The 18,113-nt window shown below is 39.4% G+C and overlaps 7 protein-coding genes across 7 annotated transcripts; 4 read left to right on the top strand and 3 right to left on the bottom strand.

Moving 5' to 3' along the window:
• Positions 1 to 3: 3 nt before the first annotated feature.
• On the bottom strand, positions 4 to 849 carry LOC145901413 (dynein light chain Tctex-type protein 2B-like). Its single transcript, XM_082989088.1, has 4 exons — positions 698 to 849; positions 450 to 583; positions 160 to 293; positions 4 to 107 (listed from the first exon to the last, which is right to left on the bottom strand). The coding sequence occupies exons 1-4, from the start codon at positions 769 to 771 to the stop codon at positions 60 to 62; spliced, it is 390 nt and encodes a 129-aa protein (XP_082845214.1). The 5' UTR covers positions 772 to 849; the 3' UTR covers positions 4 to 59.
• A 59-nt stretch (positions 850 to 908) lies between these two features.
• On the top strand, positions 909 to 3,546 carry LOC145903815 (PCI domain-containing protein 2-like). Its single transcript, XM_082991977.1, has 11 exons — positions 909 to 1,021; positions 1,203 to 1,366; positions 1,723 to 1,830; positions 1,890 to 1,944; positions 2,288 to 2,391; positions 2,502 to 2,576; positions 2,652 to 2,747; positions 2,807 to 2,853; positions 2,912 to 3,086; positions 3,145 to 3,337; positions 3,405 to 3,546. The coding sequence occupies exons 1-11, from the start codon at positions 986 to 988 to the stop codon at positions 3,543 to 3,545; spliced, it is 1,194 nt and encodes a 397-aa protein (XP_082848103.1). The 5' UTR covers positions 909 to 985; the 3' UTR covers position 3,546.
• A 224-nt stretch (positions 3,547 to 3,770) lies between these two features.
• LOC145903816 (growth hormone-inducible transmembrane protein-like) lies at positions 3,771 to 4,835 on the bottom strand. The gene has a single exon (XM_082991978.1). It carries the CDS (start codon positions 4,815 to 4,817, stop codon positions 3,783 to 3,785), a length of 1,035 nt encoding a protein of 344 aa, XP_082848104.1. The 5' UTR covers positions 4,818 to 4,835; the 3' UTR covers positions 3,771 to 3,782.
• A 1,213-nt stretch (positions 4,836 to 6,048) lies between these two features.
• Positions 6,049 to 9,285, top strand: LOC145901591 (uncharacterized). The gene has a single exon (XM_082989325.1). The coding sequence runs from the start codon at positions 6,090 to 6,092 to the stop codon at positions 8,859 to 8,861; it is 2,772 nt and encodes a 923-aa protein (XP_082845451.1). The 5' UTR covers positions 6,049 to 6,089; the 3' UTR covers positions 8,862 to 9,285.
• On the top strand, positions 9,285 to 12,323 carry LOC145901592 (propionyl-CoA carboxylase beta chain, mitochondrial-like). The gene is made up of 11 exons (XM_082989327.1): positions 9,285 to 9,494; positions 9,551 to 9,670; positions 9,733 to 9,858; positions 9,936 to 10,049; positions 10,207 to 10,359; positions 10,416 to 10,603; positions 10,670 to 10,751; positions 10,818 to 10,941; positions 11,002 to 11,210; positions 11,386 to 11,584; positions 11,949 to 12,323. The coding sequence occupies exons 1-11, from the start codon at positions 9,333 to 9,335 to the stop codon at positions 12,068 to 12,070; spliced, it is 1,599 nt and encodes a 532-aa protein (XP_082845453.1). The 5' UTR covers positions 9,285 to 9,332; the 3' UTR covers positions 12,071 to 12,323.
• A 261-nt stretch (positions 12,324 to 12,584) lies between these two features.
• On the top strand, positions 12,585 to 17,546 carry LOC145902690 (uncharacterized). Its single transcript, XM_082990764.1, has 9 exons — positions 12,585 to 12,655; positions 12,871 to 13,017; positions 15,386 to 15,499; positions 15,810 to 15,990; positions 16,060 to 16,156; positions 16,242 to 16,357; positions 16,419 to 16,589; positions 17,085 to 17,236; positions 17,293 to 17,546. The coding sequence occupies exons 1-9, from the start codon at positions 12,598 to 12,600 to the stop codon at positions 17,427 to 17,429; spliced, it is 1,173 nt and encodes a 390-aa protein (XP_082846890.1). The 5' UTR covers positions 12,585 to 12,597; the 3' UTR covers positions 17,430 to 17,546.
• LOC145901569 (uncharacterized) lies at positions 13,139 to 15,228 on the bottom strand. Its single transcript, XM_082989300.1, has 6 exons — positions 15,225 to 15,228; positions 14,771 to 15,113; positions 14,460 to 14,704; positions 13,875 to 14,177; positions 13,537 to 13,758; positions 13,139 to 13,464 (listed from the first exon to the last, which is right to left on the bottom strand). The coding sequence occupies exons 1-6, from the start codon at positions 15,226 to 15,228 to the stop codon at positions 13,250 to 13,252; spliced, it is 1,332 nt and encodes a 443-aa protein (XP_082845426.1). The 3' UTR covers positions 13,139 to 13,249.
• Positions 17,547 to 18,113: the final 567 nt, after the last annotated feature.

Below are 18,113 nucleotides of genomic sequence, written 5' to 3'. Positions count from 1 at the left end.
AACAAAAAAATAAATGGGTTTATTACAATGCAAGCACAAATACAACAGCGGACACATTTTTAATAGTAGAAAACTCCAAATGCAGCAGTGACACAAAACAGGGAGCTCTAAATTAAAAAAGAAGTTAGTAACAGGAAAACTTATGTTTAAGGTACCTACGTTAATGAATATATCCTGGGCACAATTGTCAGTGTCAGAATCCCAGAAGCATCTGCAGCCCATTTTCACGCCCTCACCTCTTTGCTCACCAATCACACATTGTACAACAAACTTGTAGCGGTCAAATCCCATATCTAAACAGAAGCAACATGGAAAATTTTAAAGTTTTACAATACATTCATTTGCTCTAGAGCATATTTATATGTACTGTGGTTTTCAAGGCAGTCACACAAATTCGTTCTGTACTATTACACAGTGCGACGATTGTGATCAACATGCAATACCAACACCTTTTAATTTAAGCTTTATGCCATTTGATATGGTTTGTGTCCAATCGGCAACTTCTTCAGCAGCGTATTGTTTCCCATGTAGACAATCATTCATCACTTGGTGAATACACTCTTTGACTATAGCTTTTTTAAACCTGCATACAGGTATTATCAATTTTATCACATGGTTTAAATAGGACTTAAAGTAAAATAACAAAACAGCAATTTATATTCAATTATTAGCCTATATCTTCTAAAAATGTACTTACTTGTGTTGGTAGTTAGGTCGTATCATGTAAGTGTTTTCTGGTACACTTTCAACTTCAGTTGTACTACTCGTCATTATGACTGCAGTCTGTGAAATATATACTATACAATATGTTACTTCAAACCGACATTAATATTTGGCGTTCGTTGTAACCAAGAGCTGCGGTGTTCTTGTTATTTCATAGATATCGTAAATCAGTTTTAAGATTTCTATGTTGATTGGCGGGTGTTCACCAAATTTGTATACTTAACTACAATTTGTGTTGTTGAGATTAAATAATTGTAAAATAATGAATTTCCAATCAATAAATGCCTATCTACAAGCGGTAAGTTCTATAATTTAAATACTTCATGTGCTGCAACTCTAAATCAAAGTCAAGAACTATTTTAGAAACTAATTGTTTCATCATGTAGCCTAGCTAGCCTAAATGCACAAGGCAACAATTGCTACATCACATGTAAGTTTGTGTCGTATAGAGTAATAAATTATAGTTATGTTACTGCCAGGTGTCTTCTTCTCTGAATAATGCAGATGCAAGCACTTTGGCAAGCCTTTTGTCATTTACGGATCCCCATGTTTCAAATGCAAAGTTACAGAAAGAATCTGCCTACGTCACATGTCAGAGATTTCTGGAAAATCCTTATGATGAATTAGTTGCTGCTCATCTAAAGTTAGTGCTTACTTCAATGCCCCTACTATCAGTTTAAAATGAATTCTTTTATATGTTTACCATTGCAAACTTTAAGCCAATCAGAAACAATTTAGCTGTCAATTTGAAACTTGAGGCCTCATTATTTCTATTTTTTCAACCTATTGGTCCTCATTAGTGCTGAGCTGAATTAGGATGGTCTTGCTGGCTAGCTAGCCAGGTATAGACATTTGTTATGTTGACTTCAGAGTCACTGTCTCTTGGGTAACAAACTGCCAGTCTGCTGCTATTGTCTTTATTGCCTGTACATTTTAAACATTTATTGTGTAAAATGTACATAGTACATATATTTTTGGAATGTAACCAACTGTTTTTAGGGGATGTTGGGCTCTCGCAAACTTGGACTATAGAGAGGCTTATTCATGTCAGGTTCAAGCAGTCCAAACCTTTGTTAGGATTTTTCAACCCCAAAAAGATGATAATTGGTATGTACCCAGTTGCAATGGACTGATTTTCCAAACACCATTAACATATGGTTTTTCAGGTCACTGCCACTCATGTACACACTAATATTGGATCTTCGGAAATTTGCAAACTATGTAAGTTGATGTAAGAAATAACACAGTTATTTATGGCAGTGGTTTCAACTGGTGGTATGCAAAAGCATCCAGATGGTACATGAGAACATTTAACAATAATATGTTTGGTCCAGATGAACTAACCAATATGTGGAAAATTTTAGATATCATTCAATCATAAACGTTCTGGTCCTACAATAAGGTTTAACGGTGGTACTTATGGTATAATTTTTCATGAAATGTGCAAGAAATTTGCAGGAGGTCTTTGAAGTGGCTTGGAATCACTGCTTTATTGTAACATACATGTTGGTGATTAAGTATCTGTACCTGTAATGGTTTATTACAGTACTGTTACTTGTGCTAGGTTGAACTGGGAGTTAATCAACTTGAAAAACAAAAAAAGGGAGACACATTGGAAAAGGCTGCAGATACCATTATGAGTTGCTTTCGAGTTTGTGCAAGTGATGGGTGAGATTTTAGTTTTACTAAAGTTGGGACTTAACCAGATGCACATATATACAAATTGTTCTTGGTTATAACACTACATATTTCTCTTAAAACCGAATATTTGGGCGCAGGCGAGCAGCAATTGAAGTGTCAAAAAAGTGGGGAATGTTGTTTTTGGTTAATCAACTTTTCAAGATTTACTTCAGGTATTAAAAGTGTAGCTGTCACCAAAGACAGTTCTGAAATCTGTGTAAAAATTAGTAAAATTATTGTTTTCACAGAATTGGCAAGCTTCATTTGTGCAAACCACTCATTCGTGCTATTGAAAGCAGCAGCATCAAGGATGACTTTACTCTAGCGCAAAAAGTTACCTACAAGTATGGTTAAAAAAATTCAGGTTTCAAACATTGTAAATATTTGTTTGTTACTTGCTTAGATATTATGTTGGAAGGAAAGCAATGTTTGACAGCAATTTCACACAAGGTAATGATAACATATTAGGCCTTAGTTATGAAAATAATTAACATAACATTTGCATCAGCTGAGGAATACTTGTCTTATGCTTACACCAACTGTCATGCTGCTTCACGGAAAAATTTAAAGAGAATATTAATATACTTAATACCAGTAAAAATGTTGCTTGGGCGGTTGCCCTCTGTGGAATTGCTGAGAAGTCATGATTTAAGTCAGTACGAGGATATAGTAAAAGCAGTTAGGTAAGTAAAACAATTTTATCAACAATTCATTAGATTCCAGTTACTTGGATATGTTTAGAACTGGAAATGTCCACCTCCTTAACCATGCGTTGCTTACCAATGAATCGTTTTTTATTCAAACTGGCGTATACCTAATCTTGGAGAAACTCAGAGCAACAACGTTTCGCACACTCTTTAAAAGAGTTAGCCACGTTCTGGGAACCCATCTGATTCCACTTCAGGCATTCACAGATGCTCTGCATGGCCAAGGGGTATAATTGTGTGTGAAAAATTTGTTTTTAGTGAACAGCTAATGGGTATTTTATTTTTCATGAACAGATCACTGATATTGACATGGATGAAACAGAGTGCATCATAGCTGGGTTAATATATGCTGGCAACATTCGTGGATACATTTCTCATCAACACAAAAAACTTGTATTGAGCAAAGTAAATGCTTTTCCAACAGTTGCAAGCTGACAAAACTGCCATGTTTTTTGTGTGCGTACAACTTGATGAGCTCAGAAGGCCACAATGCTTGTTGAATTGACAAGTTCGTCATTTGTCATCATGTAAACAACAAGTAACAGTTGCCAGGGTTGATTGAATGAAAATACAATCACAGCCTCCACTATGTTTTGTACAATTTATTCAACATTTTTCACGTACAAGTTTTGCAAAGTAAATGTATGAAAAAAAAATATTAACTGGCTGGTTTCATTTTCTTCTGTTTCCTCCCATGATCATAAGAATTCGAATGAAAATGTTTACAGCATCCATGTATATGCTCATGCTTGCATTAATTGGGTCATAGGGCCTCATTGTGTATGCAGGATGTGGCATTGCTTCAGCATGCCTCACTATGCGTTGTGTGTCATAAAGCAAGAATCCTCCAAATAGGATAAGGCCACCATAAACTGCAACTGAGTACAGACTTAAGCCAAGAGCTCCAGTTGGAGGGAAAAAGGCAGATCCAATGCTTGAAACAAACACAACACCAAGGCCAGCTGCTAAAGGCCCACCCATATTGAGAAACTTGTCACTTGGAGCACACACAGCCACAGTGGATAGACCGGCAACCACACCTGCTGTGTACCATGCAGCACGCAACATAAGTGGTCCACCAAGAACTGTGAGAGGAGCAATGACCGCACCTACGACTGAAGTGTGAAGAAGCCAGGCCATCTGCTTCGGCCCAAAGCCTGGCTTGTATTCAATGCTGCGACATAACATAGACGTACCTATCATTGCCCCAATAGTAACAACCATTGAAATAATGCCATTTCTTGACACAATGCTCATTAGAGTTGGGTTTCTTGCAATTGCCAATGCAGAGCCTGCAGTAGCTAAAAGAGAACCACCAAAGTATAGGTATGTATCATGAATTCTTTGACGTACATACTGTGGCCATACAGCTGCCTTGTCTATGGCACCTGGTTCACTGGAAAATCCAAGTCCATAAAAACAAAGACCACCAATGCCAAGAAGAGATGCACCAGCCAAAGAGGCTTGACCAACAGATATTGCAGTGAGCTTGCCAGGAATAGTTGTCGTTGTTCTGCTCTTTACTCTTGCCCCACGAGCTGGTAGCTGAGTTGAGGTGGAGAATCGACTTTGGCATAGTTTTCCTTTCGTTCCAGATTCTTTAACAGCTTTTACAAACAGTCGTGTTTTCAGAGAAATATTGATGCTTTTATACATTTGAGTCTTGGCTGCCAGGGTTTGAAAACCTAGTGCTTTACTTAGAATCATATTTACTGGCGTATCTTAAAACCTATGTCCAAAAACATAGCTTGTTATAGGTCCAATCTCCAACGCGGTTTAAACGGAATTCAAAAAACTTTTTAAAATAAATTGGCTTGTTAATGTTTATTGAACATTGCACGCACGCAGTCTTGATTGAAAACGTCGCAATTTCTACAACCCACAAAACTTGTAGCAGCTGTGTTAACAATAGTACTAGAGCAAAAAATACGCAAAGGTACACCTTAACACCACACACAGCTTTGTAAAAAAATGGATTATGCAACATCATGAAACGCTAAGTAGTGACTTTTGCAAATGCAAAACAACTCTGAGATACAGAGAAATCATACATCAGACCGTTCTCGAAAATTTTTCTGTTGGAAAATTCGAAAAAACATTTCGTTGCAAATCTACAACTTACATTTGCGTACAAAATTATGTCGCTTTTCGAATTGTGGTTAGTGTGCCTTCTTGACTTCAAAGTTAAAGATCTTCAACAATCGTTTGTCGCCAAATTACAACTGAATAAATGCTTAAAAGTTAGAGTTCTGTGTGTTGGATTTAGTTAATGCTATTTAAATGCCCATCGTCAAACAAAAATGGTAAGTTGTTTAAATTCTACTCAATTCACAACATACGCATTGGTGGAGCTGGCATAAATATCGCAGTTCACTAATCTTTCAGCATTTAATAAAAAAGAGTATTTGCTGGGAATAATTTGTTTAACGATCACACGTTTTTTTAATTTGGCTGACGCCTATATAGTGGTAGACGTGGTTTGACGCCAGTTGTGGTCGTTTGTGGTAACCGTGGCTATGGAAACTTGGCGAACTTCCGATTGTACTTGTTTATTAGAGCGTTATGCAAAAACTGTTTCTTGTGAAATGTCGTTGTTTTTAGCTGTAACTATGCTTCAATCTTTCATACCTCTTGATTTTTTAATGAAAGTGGTTTGGATGATCAGTTCGGCAAATATTTGAAGAAAACCCATAGGTACCGTATCTGCATTAGGATTCGTCTATTTCCGATATTTTCCGACCTTATTTTTTATTTGTTTCTCATATTCAAGTAGATAATTTTTTGCTGGGTTTGGAACGTAATATATATTCCTGTCAAATTTTGATTATTGTGAGGTTTGTGGATTGTAGGCACACAAAACATAGTTAGCCTAATAGTTGTGTATGAAAATAATGTTTGCCAAACTTAAAGCTTTATTGTAAATTGTTTTTACAGAAATATAGTTGTACTGCTGATATACATTGATGCCCTTTGTTTAAAATGGGGGCACTGGACAAAATAGAGAATGACATACAGACAACATTAAAGACCAAAAGAGTCAGAGTTTCAGAGTTTTTTAAAGACTTTGACCGCTTGAGATCTGGATATATTACCCCTTCTCAATTCAAAAGATGCCTTGACCAGTTTTTGGGTCTTAAGCTCAGTGAAGACCAAGTAAACCAACTTATAGAGAAGTACTGTTTGAAGAAGGATAACATGGTCAACTACAGGGCATTTTCGGATGTAATAGACCAAAACTTTCATCCTGACCATCTTAATGTTAATCCTGAGTCGCAGACTGTTCAGGTTCCAGAGTATTTGCGCACTGAAAGGTCACATGTTGAGTGTGGTCCAGTTGCTTCTGAACAAGTCAACTCGATTTTGAACAAGATTCAGAATTACTACACCTACCATGGAGTCAACATAAGAACCTGCTATGAAGACTTTGACAGACACCACAATGGTCTTGTAACTGTGTCCCAATTTGCCCGTCAGTTCCCTGGACCACCAGACGTCACTGAAAATGAGATAAGGTTGTTAGCACAGTTCTATCAAGACCCCAATAAACCTGGTATGACCAACTACCTAAATTTCCACCACGATGTAGAACAGATTCGCAACATTTCTACACTTGATAAAATGGTCTTGACGTCTGCTCCTCCTTTCACTGGAAGTGCTGATCAATACTTTGATGCCAGTGTTCTTAAAAATCCTGATTTAGCATCAGTTTTTGACAAAATTAGAGTGGCCATTTACAAAAATGGCATAAGAACCACAGAGTTCTTCAAAGATCACGACAAGCTGCGTAGTGGCATTATCACTGAAAATCAGTTTGTCTGTGGTTTGTCCCAGGGCTGTGGAAAGGAAGCCCAGCTAACAAAAGAGGAAATAATGAAATTGGCAGATCATTATCGTACCTCTGATGGTAGAGTGCAGTACAAAACCTTTTGCGGCATTATGGAAAATGCATTCAATGTGCCAGGACTTGAGAAAAAACCCACAGTTCATCCAGTAGCTCCTCCCTCAGGCTCGCTGACCAGGTCATTGACTTACTTGTCCGAAGAAGAGGAAAAAAGGCTTATTGAGGTTCTTGCAAATCTAGCAGAAGTAGTGAGAAAACGTCGCTTGATGCTCTACCCTTATTTTAAAGATTATGACAGGGGAGTGGCATACACCAGAAATGTCACCAAGCCTCAGTTTGCCAGAATTCTGCACTTCCTCAGTCTAAGTGTCAATGAGGAAGATCTCAAATTGATCTGTTGCAAGTTTGAAGAACCAAACAGCGGTGATGTAAATTATCCAGCTTTCTGTCAAGCTATTGATAAGGAGTTTAACCACTATACCATTGATGCACCCAAAGCAACTCCCACTACCAAATTTGCAGAACCACTCACAGACCCTGGGATTGATATTTCACATGTGGATATTGGGGCCATTATTTCAAGAATCCGTCATCATGTTGTTGTTAATCGCATCAGAATTGTTGAGTTCTTTAGAGATTATGACCATTTGAGAAGTGGCTCAATTTCACGAGCAATCTTTACAAGAGGTCTAGACTCTATGGGGGTGACTTGGCTCAATAAGGCTCAGCTGCACGCGCTTCAAGAACATCTTATTGATCCTAAGAAACCAGACTGTATTGTGCTTACAAAATTTTTAAGGGAGATTGATTCTGTATTTACCCAACCTGATTTAGAAAAAGATCCATGCAAAGAAGTGCCTCCAATCGAAATGTATGTTTTACCCAAGGAGGGAACTTTTGCAAGCTGGGGTGGGGTCGGAGACAAAACTTTGCAAGCGTTTGAAGAGGCAATGGCAAGAATGCGAAGTCGGGCAATTCAGCGACGCTTACTTGCCAAACCTGTGTTCCAAGATTTTGACCGGCACAACAATGGCCATGTGACAAAGTCCCAGTTCCGACAATGTCTTGCTTCTCTGGATCTACATGCTGATGAGGACGAGGTGAATGCCATACAAGACAAGTTTACTGATAACATTGGCTTTGATTACATTCGGTTTCTGAGTGAGTTGGTACCTCAGATACATCATGTGCCAAAGTACAAGGAACACCTCAAGGAGTTGCAGGCAGTCAATGCCCAGAAGAAACCCCATGAAATTGATGCATTGGTTGACTTGAATGCCATCATGACCAGGATTAAGGCAAAAGTGTATAAAGAGCGAATGCGAGTGTATGAGTTTATGAAAGACTATGACAAGCTAAAAACTGGTCGCATTATAGAAGCAAACTTTAAACGTGCTTTGGATCTTGCTGGTTTCGAGCTCAAAGAATCGGAAGTTAACATCTTACGAGATGCTTTTGAATCCTTAAGTCACCCTGGATTTATCAACTACCTAACTTTCTCTGATGAAATTGAGTCAATCTTCACTGTGAAAAATCTAGTGAAAAACCCCTTGATGACTCCAGCCCAGTTTAAGCCCCCAGTGGAGTGGCAGCAAAATACAATGTCAGAAGAGGCTGAAATTGTGTATGATATGGCAATGAAAAGGGTGGCTGAGCATGTTAGAAAGACAAGGACACAGTTGTTTCCACTTTTTGAGGATTACGACCGCGTCCACAACGGCACCGTTTCCCGCTCTCAGTTCCACAGGGTGTTGAGCGAACTGGAAATGGGAAGTTTACTGAGCGAGCAAGAGTTCAGGGTGATTTTCAACAAGTTTAATGTCAGAATTGGAGGCAAGAATGATGTAAACTACATCCCATTTTGTGACAGAATACACGACTTAGCCAAGTTCGACCCTTTCAAGCCTTAATAAATCGCATGCTCATTTCTACATGTATATACTTATTCCCCCTATTTACTGTGATGTTGTGCCTTTGAATGCATGTTGGAAATGTTAGTGTTGGCGCTATAGTTGTACCTGTACATAAACAACTATGCTGCATCTTTTGTGCTAAGCTACATGGGAAATTATTTGATACAGATAGGATAATTTTTTTACTGTTTGTATCAAAATTGCTAGAAATTGGTGACTTTTTAGTTCTGTGAGACATGTGATGCTATTGTTACTTTACTCTTCACTGTGTGTCAAAAATGTAAAATGCTGTGCATAATTTTTAATTTTTTGTTGCATTTCCAAGTTAAATAGTTCCAGTTTACTGTGATATAGTAAAGTGTGCTATGTATTGTTTTCCTTACACTGTATAATGGTAATTTGCTGTGTTCTGTTTCCGTAGGTTTTAGTAATTCGATCACAGTCTGGCAAATATAACTAAAAGCAAGAATGCTGCGTCTGGCGAGCAAACCAAAATTGTTGCTGACTCCTGTAACAAACATATGCTGCACTTTCCAGAGCACTCTTTCGATTAAAGATCACATTAAGGAAAAGAGAAAAAAGGCCATGTTGGGTGGAGGGCAGCACAGAATTGATGCTCAACACAAAAGGGTAATATGATTTTAAATGTGTGTTGCTTTAAACCTATGCTATATTACTTTCTTAAGGGAAAGCTAACTGCAAGGGAGCGAATTAACTTGTTATTGGACAAAGATTCTTTTATTGAATATGACATGTTTGTGGAACAAAGGTGCACAGATTTTGGAATGGATGCTGAGGAAAACAAGGTTGTTTGCTGGCCGATAGTCATTTAATCATATTTTTGTAAAATAAACATGTTTATGTTTAGTTTGCTGGCGACAGTGTTGTAACTGGACATGGGTTTATATTTGGAAGGCCAGCGTATATTTTCTCACAAGACTTCACTGTGTTTGGAGGTTCTCTATCTAGCGCTCAGGCACAGAAAATTTGCAAGGTAAATGAATAGTGTATATAATTTATACTGGTGACACCTTTTCATATTGGTTTATATTCACTTGTTTTCCCATGTAGGTTATGGATCAAGCAATGCTTGTTGGTGCACCGGTTATCGGATTAAATGATTCTGGTGGTGCAAGAATTCAAGAAGGTGTAGAATCACTTGCTGGGTATGCTGACATTTTTCAGGTAATCATAAGAACAGGTGTTTTTATTGAAAAACTTTCTTGCAACTTAAACACTGAAAGAACCAAGCATTTTTTGGTCAATTTATTTAACATACTGGCCAGGGCCAACTGTCTGCAAAAACAAAGATTTAATGTTTGTTTTAATTTTATTTTGGCAGAGAAATGTTATGGCTTCTGGTGTCGTCCCACAAATCTCATTGATCATGGGTCCTTGCGCTGGTGGTGCTGTGTACTCCCCGGCACTCACTGACTTCACTTTTATGGTGAAAGATACCTCGTACCTTTTCATCACTGGCCGTGATGTTGTAAAGGTTTGTTCAAACAATTTGTTCTCTTATTTTCTAAAAACTAATGGTGCCGTTTTTAGTCTGTAACAAATGAAGATGTCACTGCTGAAGAACTTGGAGGTGCCAAAACACACACCACACTTTCAGGAGTTGCACACAGAGCTTTTGAAGATGATGTTGACGCCTTGATGAGACTGAGAGAATTTTACAATTTTCTGCCACTCAGCAATCAAGACCAGTCTCCTGTTATGGCAACTGACGACGTGCGGTAAGTAAAATTTCTATGCATTGCGATTACCAAATTACTTATTGTTCAAGATCGTTTTGTTTCCAGGAATCGACTCTGCCCTGCCCTTGATACGTTAATTCCGATGGAAAGCACAAAAGCATATGATATGCTGGACGTTGTTCACTCGGTAATGACTTCTCCCAATACATACCCGAGTAATTAATTTCTTATGAACAAGCCTTTTTTCGCTTAGCTCGCCGACAATCATTCCTTTTGGGAAATCATGGGCGATTATGCAAAAAATATTGTGGTGGGATTCGCCAGAATGAACGGCAGGACGGTCGGCTTCGTTGGCAACCAACCCAAGTATGCGTCAGGTAAATCCTATTTACTGAAGGTTTCGGGTAGTTGTTTGGTTAACAAGGAATGTTTTGTAGGTTGTTTGGACATCAACGCGTCAGTCAAGGGAGCGCGATTCGTGCGCTTCTGCGATTGTTTTAATATTCCTATTGTCACATTGGTTGACGTTCCCGGGTTCCTGCCGGGAACTGCACAGGAACATGGTGGAATTATTCGCCATGGCGCCAAGTTGCTTTACGCCTACGCCGAAGCAACTGTCCCAAAAATAACCGTTATTACCAGAAAGGTAACAGATGTATGTGCATTAATTGTTATATTATATGGTATTTGGGCTGTTAACGTTGTAATGAATTTGTCTTAAGAATTTTTCGAGCCAAATGATGATTCTATTTCAAAAACGATTGTTTTAAGTAGCCCGTGTTGGTTCAGTGTAAATAATAATACCCTTCAATTGTGAACAGGCATACGGCGGCGCTTATGACGTCATGTCGTCCAAGCATTTACGCGGCGACGTAAACTACGCGTGGCCAACAGCCGAGGTGGCAGTGATGGGTGCAAAGGGAGCCGTGCAAATTATTTTCCGAGGGAAGGACAATCAGGCCGCTCACGAGGAGGAATATGTGAACAAGTTTGCCAACCCCTATCCTGCAGCTATTCGTGGTGAGTTTCCGGCTTGTGACGTCATGAGTCGGATGATCTAAGTTCAATTATCGCCACGTTATACAATATAGCTTTGAATATTGGATTTTACTGTTTTTCAGTCTCGCGGCTGTGTGAGCATTTAAACTCATTTCAACACAAACTAAAACCCATTTGTTTCCCGTTAGCTCACGTAACGTAAACCAGCTGTTATTTACCCAATTTTTTAAAATTTTGCGTAAGTATTTTTGACATTATGCAACCCCAACCTGTGCCTTGGTTTGGTTAGCTGCACAACGCGGCACATAGTTACAGACGTGGTGAAATTTTTTTTCGTAACGAGTGACATAAGTTAAGTTTCCATTTTTGTACATTCTCCTCCCAGGTTACGTGGACGACATAATCGAACCCAGATTCACACGCCAGCGTATCTGTAGAGATTTGGAACTGCTGCAGAGCAAAAAGCTGAGCAATCCGGCCAAGAAACATGCCAACATACCGTTATGATTGATTGTATTTGTATAAAGGTGGCCAGCAGACGTGTGATTTTAGGATTTTTAATGGCGAGGACACGTGTAAACTTGTCGCACTATTATTCGTATTTGGGCGTACAGTACACCTCTAAATCAAGTAACACGCGAATACGTGCAATTGCTAATGTAGTCTATACATGCATCGAGTGTACCATATGTGTCTGGCCAAAAAAGTTGTATTTTTTTGTCGCTACTATTTGCCATGACAAAAACAATCATGACCTTGATGTTGTGTTTCATTTCAACAATCCTGTAAAATGAAGGTTAAGTCTGCCAGTAAAATTACACATTACTACATCGTAAAAAACAAATAAAACAACCTAAAACCGAGCAAACGAGTCGCAATGACGTAGCGCTAAACCAGGCTTATATAACTCAGATATTGCGTAGTCAATAGAGCGTAGCCTTCAAGCTCGAGTGACCGCAGAAAGAAAAAAATGAATTGTTAGGGCTGCTGGAAATTCAATCTTGTGATCAGTTTGTACTATACCAGCACCGGCCATGGATGTAAACGATGAATTGCCGGTTATTCCTAATGCCGTCAAGCAAGCATTTAAAGGTATGACTACGAACTGACAGCAACGTACCATGATATGTATCGCTACGTTTGAGTGCAGATAAATTATTTGAAAGTGGTAAAATACGTAGGTATGGCAAACTTTGTAGTATGGCGCAATTTAAACACAGGCGAAAATAAATCTGTTTGGCACTTGTGTATGGTAAACTCAGTTGAAGCTTCTAAAGTAACACTTACTACAGACCATTTGTATGCAGGAATGTTTGTGGGTGACGCAGTTGCCATGCCAGTGCATTGGTACTACGAGGTGCCTGCAATCAAGCGTGACTTCGGGGATTGGATATCAAAATACGAGCGACCCAAAAACGAGCATCCGACCAGCATTTTGCGCTTTTCCAACAAAGGTACACGCAGGATATAACGAACTGTTTACATTTATTAATAAGTGGATACATAGCGAACATCGTATGCTATCATTAGCCTGTATTTAATCTGTTGTGCTGTTTGCTTGGCGATTCTCCGAACTGGTCACCAGTGCATCTGCGGGCCGTGAGTTGTTGGCCTGGGCGGAAAATCTATCACAGACAAATATTTGCTTAAAATTCGATCAGTCTACATTTCACCCTAAAGAACTCATTACCGAGGCTTTTGTGTCAAAAACAAGGATGATTCGACACTACTAGGCTGCGGTCTGGTTGGGAGTGGTATAATCGTCGGTCTCGGTAACACCCATTGATTGGTATCACTGCAAAAAACCCGTCGGGTCGGCCACGCAATGTATGCTGGTTGCAAGATTGAATACTGGGATTGAGGGAATCGATTCCCTGGTGCAGGAAACACCGGTTGACGCCCTGTACACAAGGCTAAGTGATAAAAGTGTTCGTTACGCAAGCAACGATTTATGCAACACAATTATATACAACCTGTTGAGAGAATTCTCGGAGAGAAATTAGGCGAAATTGGCAAGCTTGTTGTGTTTGGAAGTCCGAACTGTGGGTTGATTGGTCTGGCAATGCAGGGCGATTTGCCCATTATCGGACCGCCGCTGGCCGGAAAGCACTTCGCGTTAATGAAATTTTTGCTCACAAACGGCTTTGTAATCATGTTGGAGTCCTTGAATCTGCTGCTCGTGTTAATAGGTGTGCCTAAAATCGCAAAACTTTTTAAAAAAAGCACTAAATTCTATCGCTGGTTGAAGATGAGCTACAATTAATAAGCAGCAGGAGAATCAAATTTAAAAAAAGTTTTACAAATTTCATACCATCTTGAGCGCCATTTTGAGACAAGTCGAGGGGTTCAGAGGTAGGTCTTGAAACCGATAGTTCTGGTTCGCAACACTCGTTTTGTTTGGTTTCAAATGGTTTTTGTGAAAAACTTGCCAGTTGCAGCCCCGAATAGTTACAAGATGCCATTGGATAACGCTGGTTCGCCGGAACTGTAGAGAAATATGATGCCATGTCATCCGGTGGTTCCGGAGTCTCTTCTTTTATGTGCAGCTGCATGGCAACACTACATTCTCCCTCGTCGCTGCTCGGCTGCTTACAGCTCAGCGACCTTGTCTGTACTATTGTACCGAACAGGATAAAATCATGTTATTTTTTGTTCTTAAAACTTTGTATTTTGAGCGTGGCTTTGTCGCCGTTTGTTTTGTTAAAAAATGGGTCAATATTGTAATTTGGAGTAAAATTGACGCTACAGGTTTGGTAAATTCGCCATGTTGTGGCGTGGGATGAATTGCTTTAGGTCACGCGAACTTTACATTTAAACGTTGTGGTGGTAATGTGAAACAGAGCAGTCGTTAAAAGTCCTTATTTTAGTCGATGGTAATTTGTCACATTTTTCTTACTTCGTTCGATTGTGTCGCTGAAGTGCGGGTGTCTCTTCGGCTGCGTTTTGCGCCGACGCTTTACATTGCTCGAACTGGGACAGTATTCATCATCGTCTGACGTCGCCATAGTCGCGGGCGTTGCACAAGTGGCGTGGGCGCTCGGCATAGCAGTTATTACTTTAACCAGCTGCTTTTTGCCAGGATAAGTTCGCAAGCTACGTTTCATGAACATCAACAGATCTGGACGTTCACGATGAAAGTATCTGTCCCCAATTTTTTTTTAATTTGGTTAGGTTTAATGTCAGTTTAGTTGTGTCAATAGTACTTACGGGTGGTAGTAACGCCTTATATTTGCGGGTCCACGGATGCTTGCCAAATCAACATCATCCATAACTTTTCGAAAGCCGTAGGCATGTAACTGTCGTATGAAACTTGTTGTAGAAGTCGTCTTCAGCTGGTACTTCCACCTTTCGGGCGTTTCCCTAAGAAGCTCATCCTCGAATTCTCTTGTGCTCAACACAAGATGGTCGCCGCTCTCTGCCCAGCTCAAGCTTGGGCAGTCTGGGTCACTCACCATGCGATAGAGCTTATTGGGAAACAAGGCGAACGCCGTTGAATGGTCAACTAAGTTCATCGTTTTAGTGGACAACCTTTCGCTACCCAAATAACGTGCTGTCACAAGTTATTTGCCAAGTACAATTATAGCTTTCTTCAAGTTAAAAAGACGAACAGGCGTTTGTTCCATTCAAACATTGTTTTTGACTCTTTGCAATTGTTTTTCACTCATTTATGAGGTAACAAACGTCATTGTTCTGTACAGCGTTTCGACGATTAGTGCTTAAGTAGGAAACTTGAATAGTCTTTTTAGGAGGTGATGATAACTAAAAATGTGCCTGAGTAATGTTCTACCGAAGACCTTGCATTATTTTTTGGATATTTTGCAGGTGGAAGCGGTCGAGATGACGGAGTAGATCGCCCTTCTGTCATTGGGACGGTGATTCTACACGACAAGTTGAAGGCCTGGACAGAGGAAAGTGAAAACTCACACTATCACCAAGGTAATATAAATAAATCATGTAAAAAGGGTGGATACATGAATAATATGTCCAGCAGCGCGGTTTGACTTTTCTAAAAAAAAATGGTGTTATATGACTGCGTACGGTGTTATATGCAAATACACTTCCCTTACAACAATGGTTTGTAAGCCACATCCCTGATTGGAAAAGCCAAATAACCCTTTATACCATGTGCAGTTATTTGCCATCTTAGTCTCAAATACAAAAAAGATACGCAATGCCTACATTATTAAGTATGTACATTTTGGTTTGATCTCTTTATCCCCTGCAATTGTTTGCTTCCAAACACCAGGAATGAAAGCTGGAGACAACACGTTGAACTGCCAGTGTGCGCTGCAAGTGATGAAAACCTTGCAGAACTGCGGGAAAAACTGCAACAATGTCGAAGTAATCAAGCAGATTTTTGCGGATTATTTGACGTTTATGACTACCCCTGGGTCTCACAATGACACATACGCCGAGTCTTGGCACAGGTTACATTGTTTGACTTTATGCAATAACGTCCATCATTGTCTGGTTATACACGAAAACCCTATTTCTAGAATGCTGTTTGCTGATTGGGTATTGAAAGGTAAGCCAACGAACAAGGATGATTTATACAACTTTCTTACGAAGCGTTCAGAGATAGTAGTCACACAGGTGCGCTATTTGTGTGTGATTTTATCGAGAGTGTGATATACCAAACCAGTCTGTCTTTTTCTATATCTCGACCTTTTTCTTTTAGCCTCCCGACAAGCAGTTGGTCGTCATAGGGGCGTTTGTTGTTCCAACGTCCATAATTCTCTACTACATCAACCGCCCACTCAAGGAAGTTACTGAAGTGGCGGAAATGTTTATTAGGTGAGAAAAGAACGACCCCAACCCTTAAACACACGCACTGACGACTTGTTGTTTTTTTAAGCTGTACGCATCCGGTTGTCGATATATTGGAACCATTCCACTTATACATTCGAATCTTACACGCTGTTGTACGAGGCGCGCCTTTGCGTGATGAAGCGGAGAAGGGATTACTGGAATGTCTTGGTTCTCCCGGTAAAGCCATGATGAAGTCATTCGACAACCTAGTCAAAAGGTAAATGTTTTTATCAGTTTTCTTTTGTTGTTTTGACTCAGTATAAATTATGCCACAAGAAGCTTTGGTTGTGATGTGGTCAAAATCCAAAAGCAGTCGATATATTGGCTTAGATTAGGTCCTTATTACACACCCCATTTTGAATATCCCTACTCGATATTTTGTACCTACCGCTGGCACCTGTATTGTATAAGACCTTGTATACATATCTTGCCTTGGGGTCCTCTGTCACATATTATATATAACTTATTTGTTCTGGGGAGTTTTTTGAACTGTAAAGGCGTAGATCATAACAAATGTTTATTACACAGCATACTATATTACCGCCCGTTTACAGCCTTTTTAGTAGAGGAAGTGTTAACAAATGAAGAAAGAAATACCCTGGAGTCTTATACATTTCGTAATAAGTAATTGACAAGAAAAAAAAATTTTTCTAGGTTTCCATCGATCGTAAAGACAAATACTCTAAACCTATATCTTTATTTCGCTCATCAGGTCCGACGACAAACTGTCAGCATTTCAAAAAATCGGCGAACAACTGGGCATCGCTTGCTACATCGACAGTTCCTTCGCGTTACTGTTGTACATCTGCCGCCACTATCATGACGATTTTGAAGCTGGAATGTTGACCAACGTTAACATTGGAGGTAAAACACGGTTAAACGCTATGTTTTAAGTTTGCCTAAAATACTGTGTTTTCTAGGAGAGAACTGTCATCGTGGGTCTGTTGTGTCGACACTTCTTGGCGCCAGCATTGGGGCCAAAGGCGGAAGTATTTCTGAGAAATGGACGACTGGTCTGGCGTTAAACGATAGCATCGACCAACTTCAAATTTGCTGAGAAGAAACACTTGTTGATAATCTACGTTAACTTTATTAATTATATCGCTATGTTGTATGGCAATAATTTAGTTATTTTTTTGATGCATTCCGGATTAAACGTTATACCAGCGTGTGACAGGAACGGTACTGTTGGTGAAATCATCAGACGTTTTACCAAACAGCATAGCAAGGATTATGTTATCAGATTTATCGTTGATTAGTCGTTGCATACAATGTGGAAAACAGATTGCTGTTACAAAATGTAGTCCAGTGATTCATATCCCGAAAAAAACACGTCGGATGTCATCCATGAAGCTCCTGCTTTTAACAGAATGTGCCGACTATTTTTGATATGTCATTACATTTTCGCAAAAAAATACCACATTAATTTGCAGTTAGTTTTATGGTCAAGTGGACAACCTAGCAAACTCAACCTCGCAGCCGGGAGAAATATTATAGAACAAAAGAACAAACGTTGTTTAAAAAAAAACGTCAAATATTGCCAATTTTTCCAAAATTAATGAAGGCGCTATGGTCCGTAGCCACTAGTGATGTTCCCAGTTCCAAATTATCCGACCCGGCCGGATCCGGATAGTTATCAATCAAATCCGGCCGGATAATTTGGATCCGGCAGTTTGTTAACACCGATTCGTGTATTTTATCGGTATGGCAAAAATGTTTGATTGCCAAACAGAATGCTATG

The sequence above is a fragment of the Ascidia mentula genome, chromosome 5 (genome assembly GCF_947561715.1).
Source record: "Ascidia mentula chromosome 5, kaAscMent1.1, whole genome shotgun sequence".
Lineage (NCBI taxonomy): Eukaryota > Metazoa > Chordata > Ascidiacea > Phlebobranchia > Ascidiidae > Ascidia > Ascidia mentula.
The sequence above is the reverse complement of the archived record's forward strand: the minus strand, read 5'-3'. Positions and strand labels throughout refer to the sequence as shown.

What these genes read in the sequence shown, in the direction of transcription:
- LOC145903816 (XM_082991978.1), bottom strand. Translation starts at nt 4,817, where the DNA reads ATGATTCTAAGTAAAGCACTAGGTTTTCAAACCCTGGCAGCCAAGACT.
- LOC145901569 (XM_082989300.1), bottom strand. An exon ending in ATAAGGCGTTACTACCACCC is followed by an intron (nt 14,705 to 14,770) that starts GTAAGTACTATT and finishes AATTGGGGACAG; the next exon opens with ATACTTTCATCGTGAACGTC. An exon ending in TCCGAGAATTCTCTCAACAG is followed by an intron (nt 13,465 to 13,536) that starts GTTGTATATAAT and finishes CCTTGTGTACAG; the next exon opens with GGCGTCAACCGGTGTTTCCT.
- LOC145901592 (XM_082989327.1), top strand. Translation starts at nt 9,333, where the DNA reads ATGCTGCGTCTGGCGAGCAAACCAAAATTGTTGCTGACTCCTGTAACA. An exon ending in ATGGCAACTGACGACGTGCG is followed by an intron (nt 10,604 to 10,669) that starts GTAAGTAAAATT and finishes TTTTGTTTCCAG; the next exon opens with GAATCGACTCTGCCCTGCCC. An exon ending in CTATCCTGCAGCTATTCGTG is followed by an intron (nt 11,585 to 11,948) that starts GTGAGTTTCCGG and finishes TTCTCCTCCCAG; the next exon opens with GTTACGTGGACGACATAATC.
- LOC145903815 (XM_082991977.1), top strand. Translation starts at nt 986, where the DNA reads ATGAATTTCCAATCAATAAATGCCTATCTACAAGCG. An exon ending in CGAGTTTGTGCAAGTGATGG is followed by an intron (nt 2,392 to 2,501) that starts GTGAGATTTTAG and finishes ATTTGGGCGCAG; the next exon opens with GCGAGCAGCAATTGAAGTGT. An exon ending in TGACAGCAATTTCACACAAG is followed by an intron (nt 2,854 to 2,911) that starts GTAATGATAACA and finishes CATTTGCATCAG; the next exon opens with CTGAGGAATACTTGTCTTAT.
- LOC145901591 (XM_082989325.1), top strand. Translation starts at nt 6,090, where the DNA reads ATGGGGGCACTGGACAAAATAGAGAATGACATACAGACAACATTAAAG.
- LOC145901413 (XM_082989088.1), bottom strand. Translation starts at nt 771, where the DNA reads ATGACGAGTAGTACAACTGAAGTTGAAAGTGTACCAGAAAACACTTAC. An exon ending in CATAAAGCTTAAATTAAAAG is followed by an intron (nt 294 to 449) that starts GTGTTGGTATTG and finishes GCTTCTGTTTAG; the next exon opens with ATATGGGATTTGACCGCTAC. An exon ending in CCCAGGATATATTCATTAAC is followed by an intron (nt 108 to 159) that starts GTAGGTACCTTA and finishes TTTTTAATTTAG; the next exon opens with AGCTCCCTGTTTTGTGTCAC.
- LOC145902690 (XM_082990764.1), top strand. Translation starts at nt 12,598, where the DNA reads ATGGATGTAAACGATGAATTGCCGGTTATTCCTAATGCCGTCAAGCAA. An exon ending in AAACTCACACTATCACCAAG is followed by an intron (nt 15,500 to 15,809) that starts GTAATATAAATA and finishes TCCAAACACCAG; the next exon opens with GAATGAAAGCTGGAGACAAC. An exon ending in GTGGCGGAAATGTTTATTAG is followed by an intron (nt 16,358 to 16,418) that starts GTGAGAAAAGAA and finishes TGTTTTTTTAAG; the next exon opens with CTGTACGCATCCGGTTGTCG.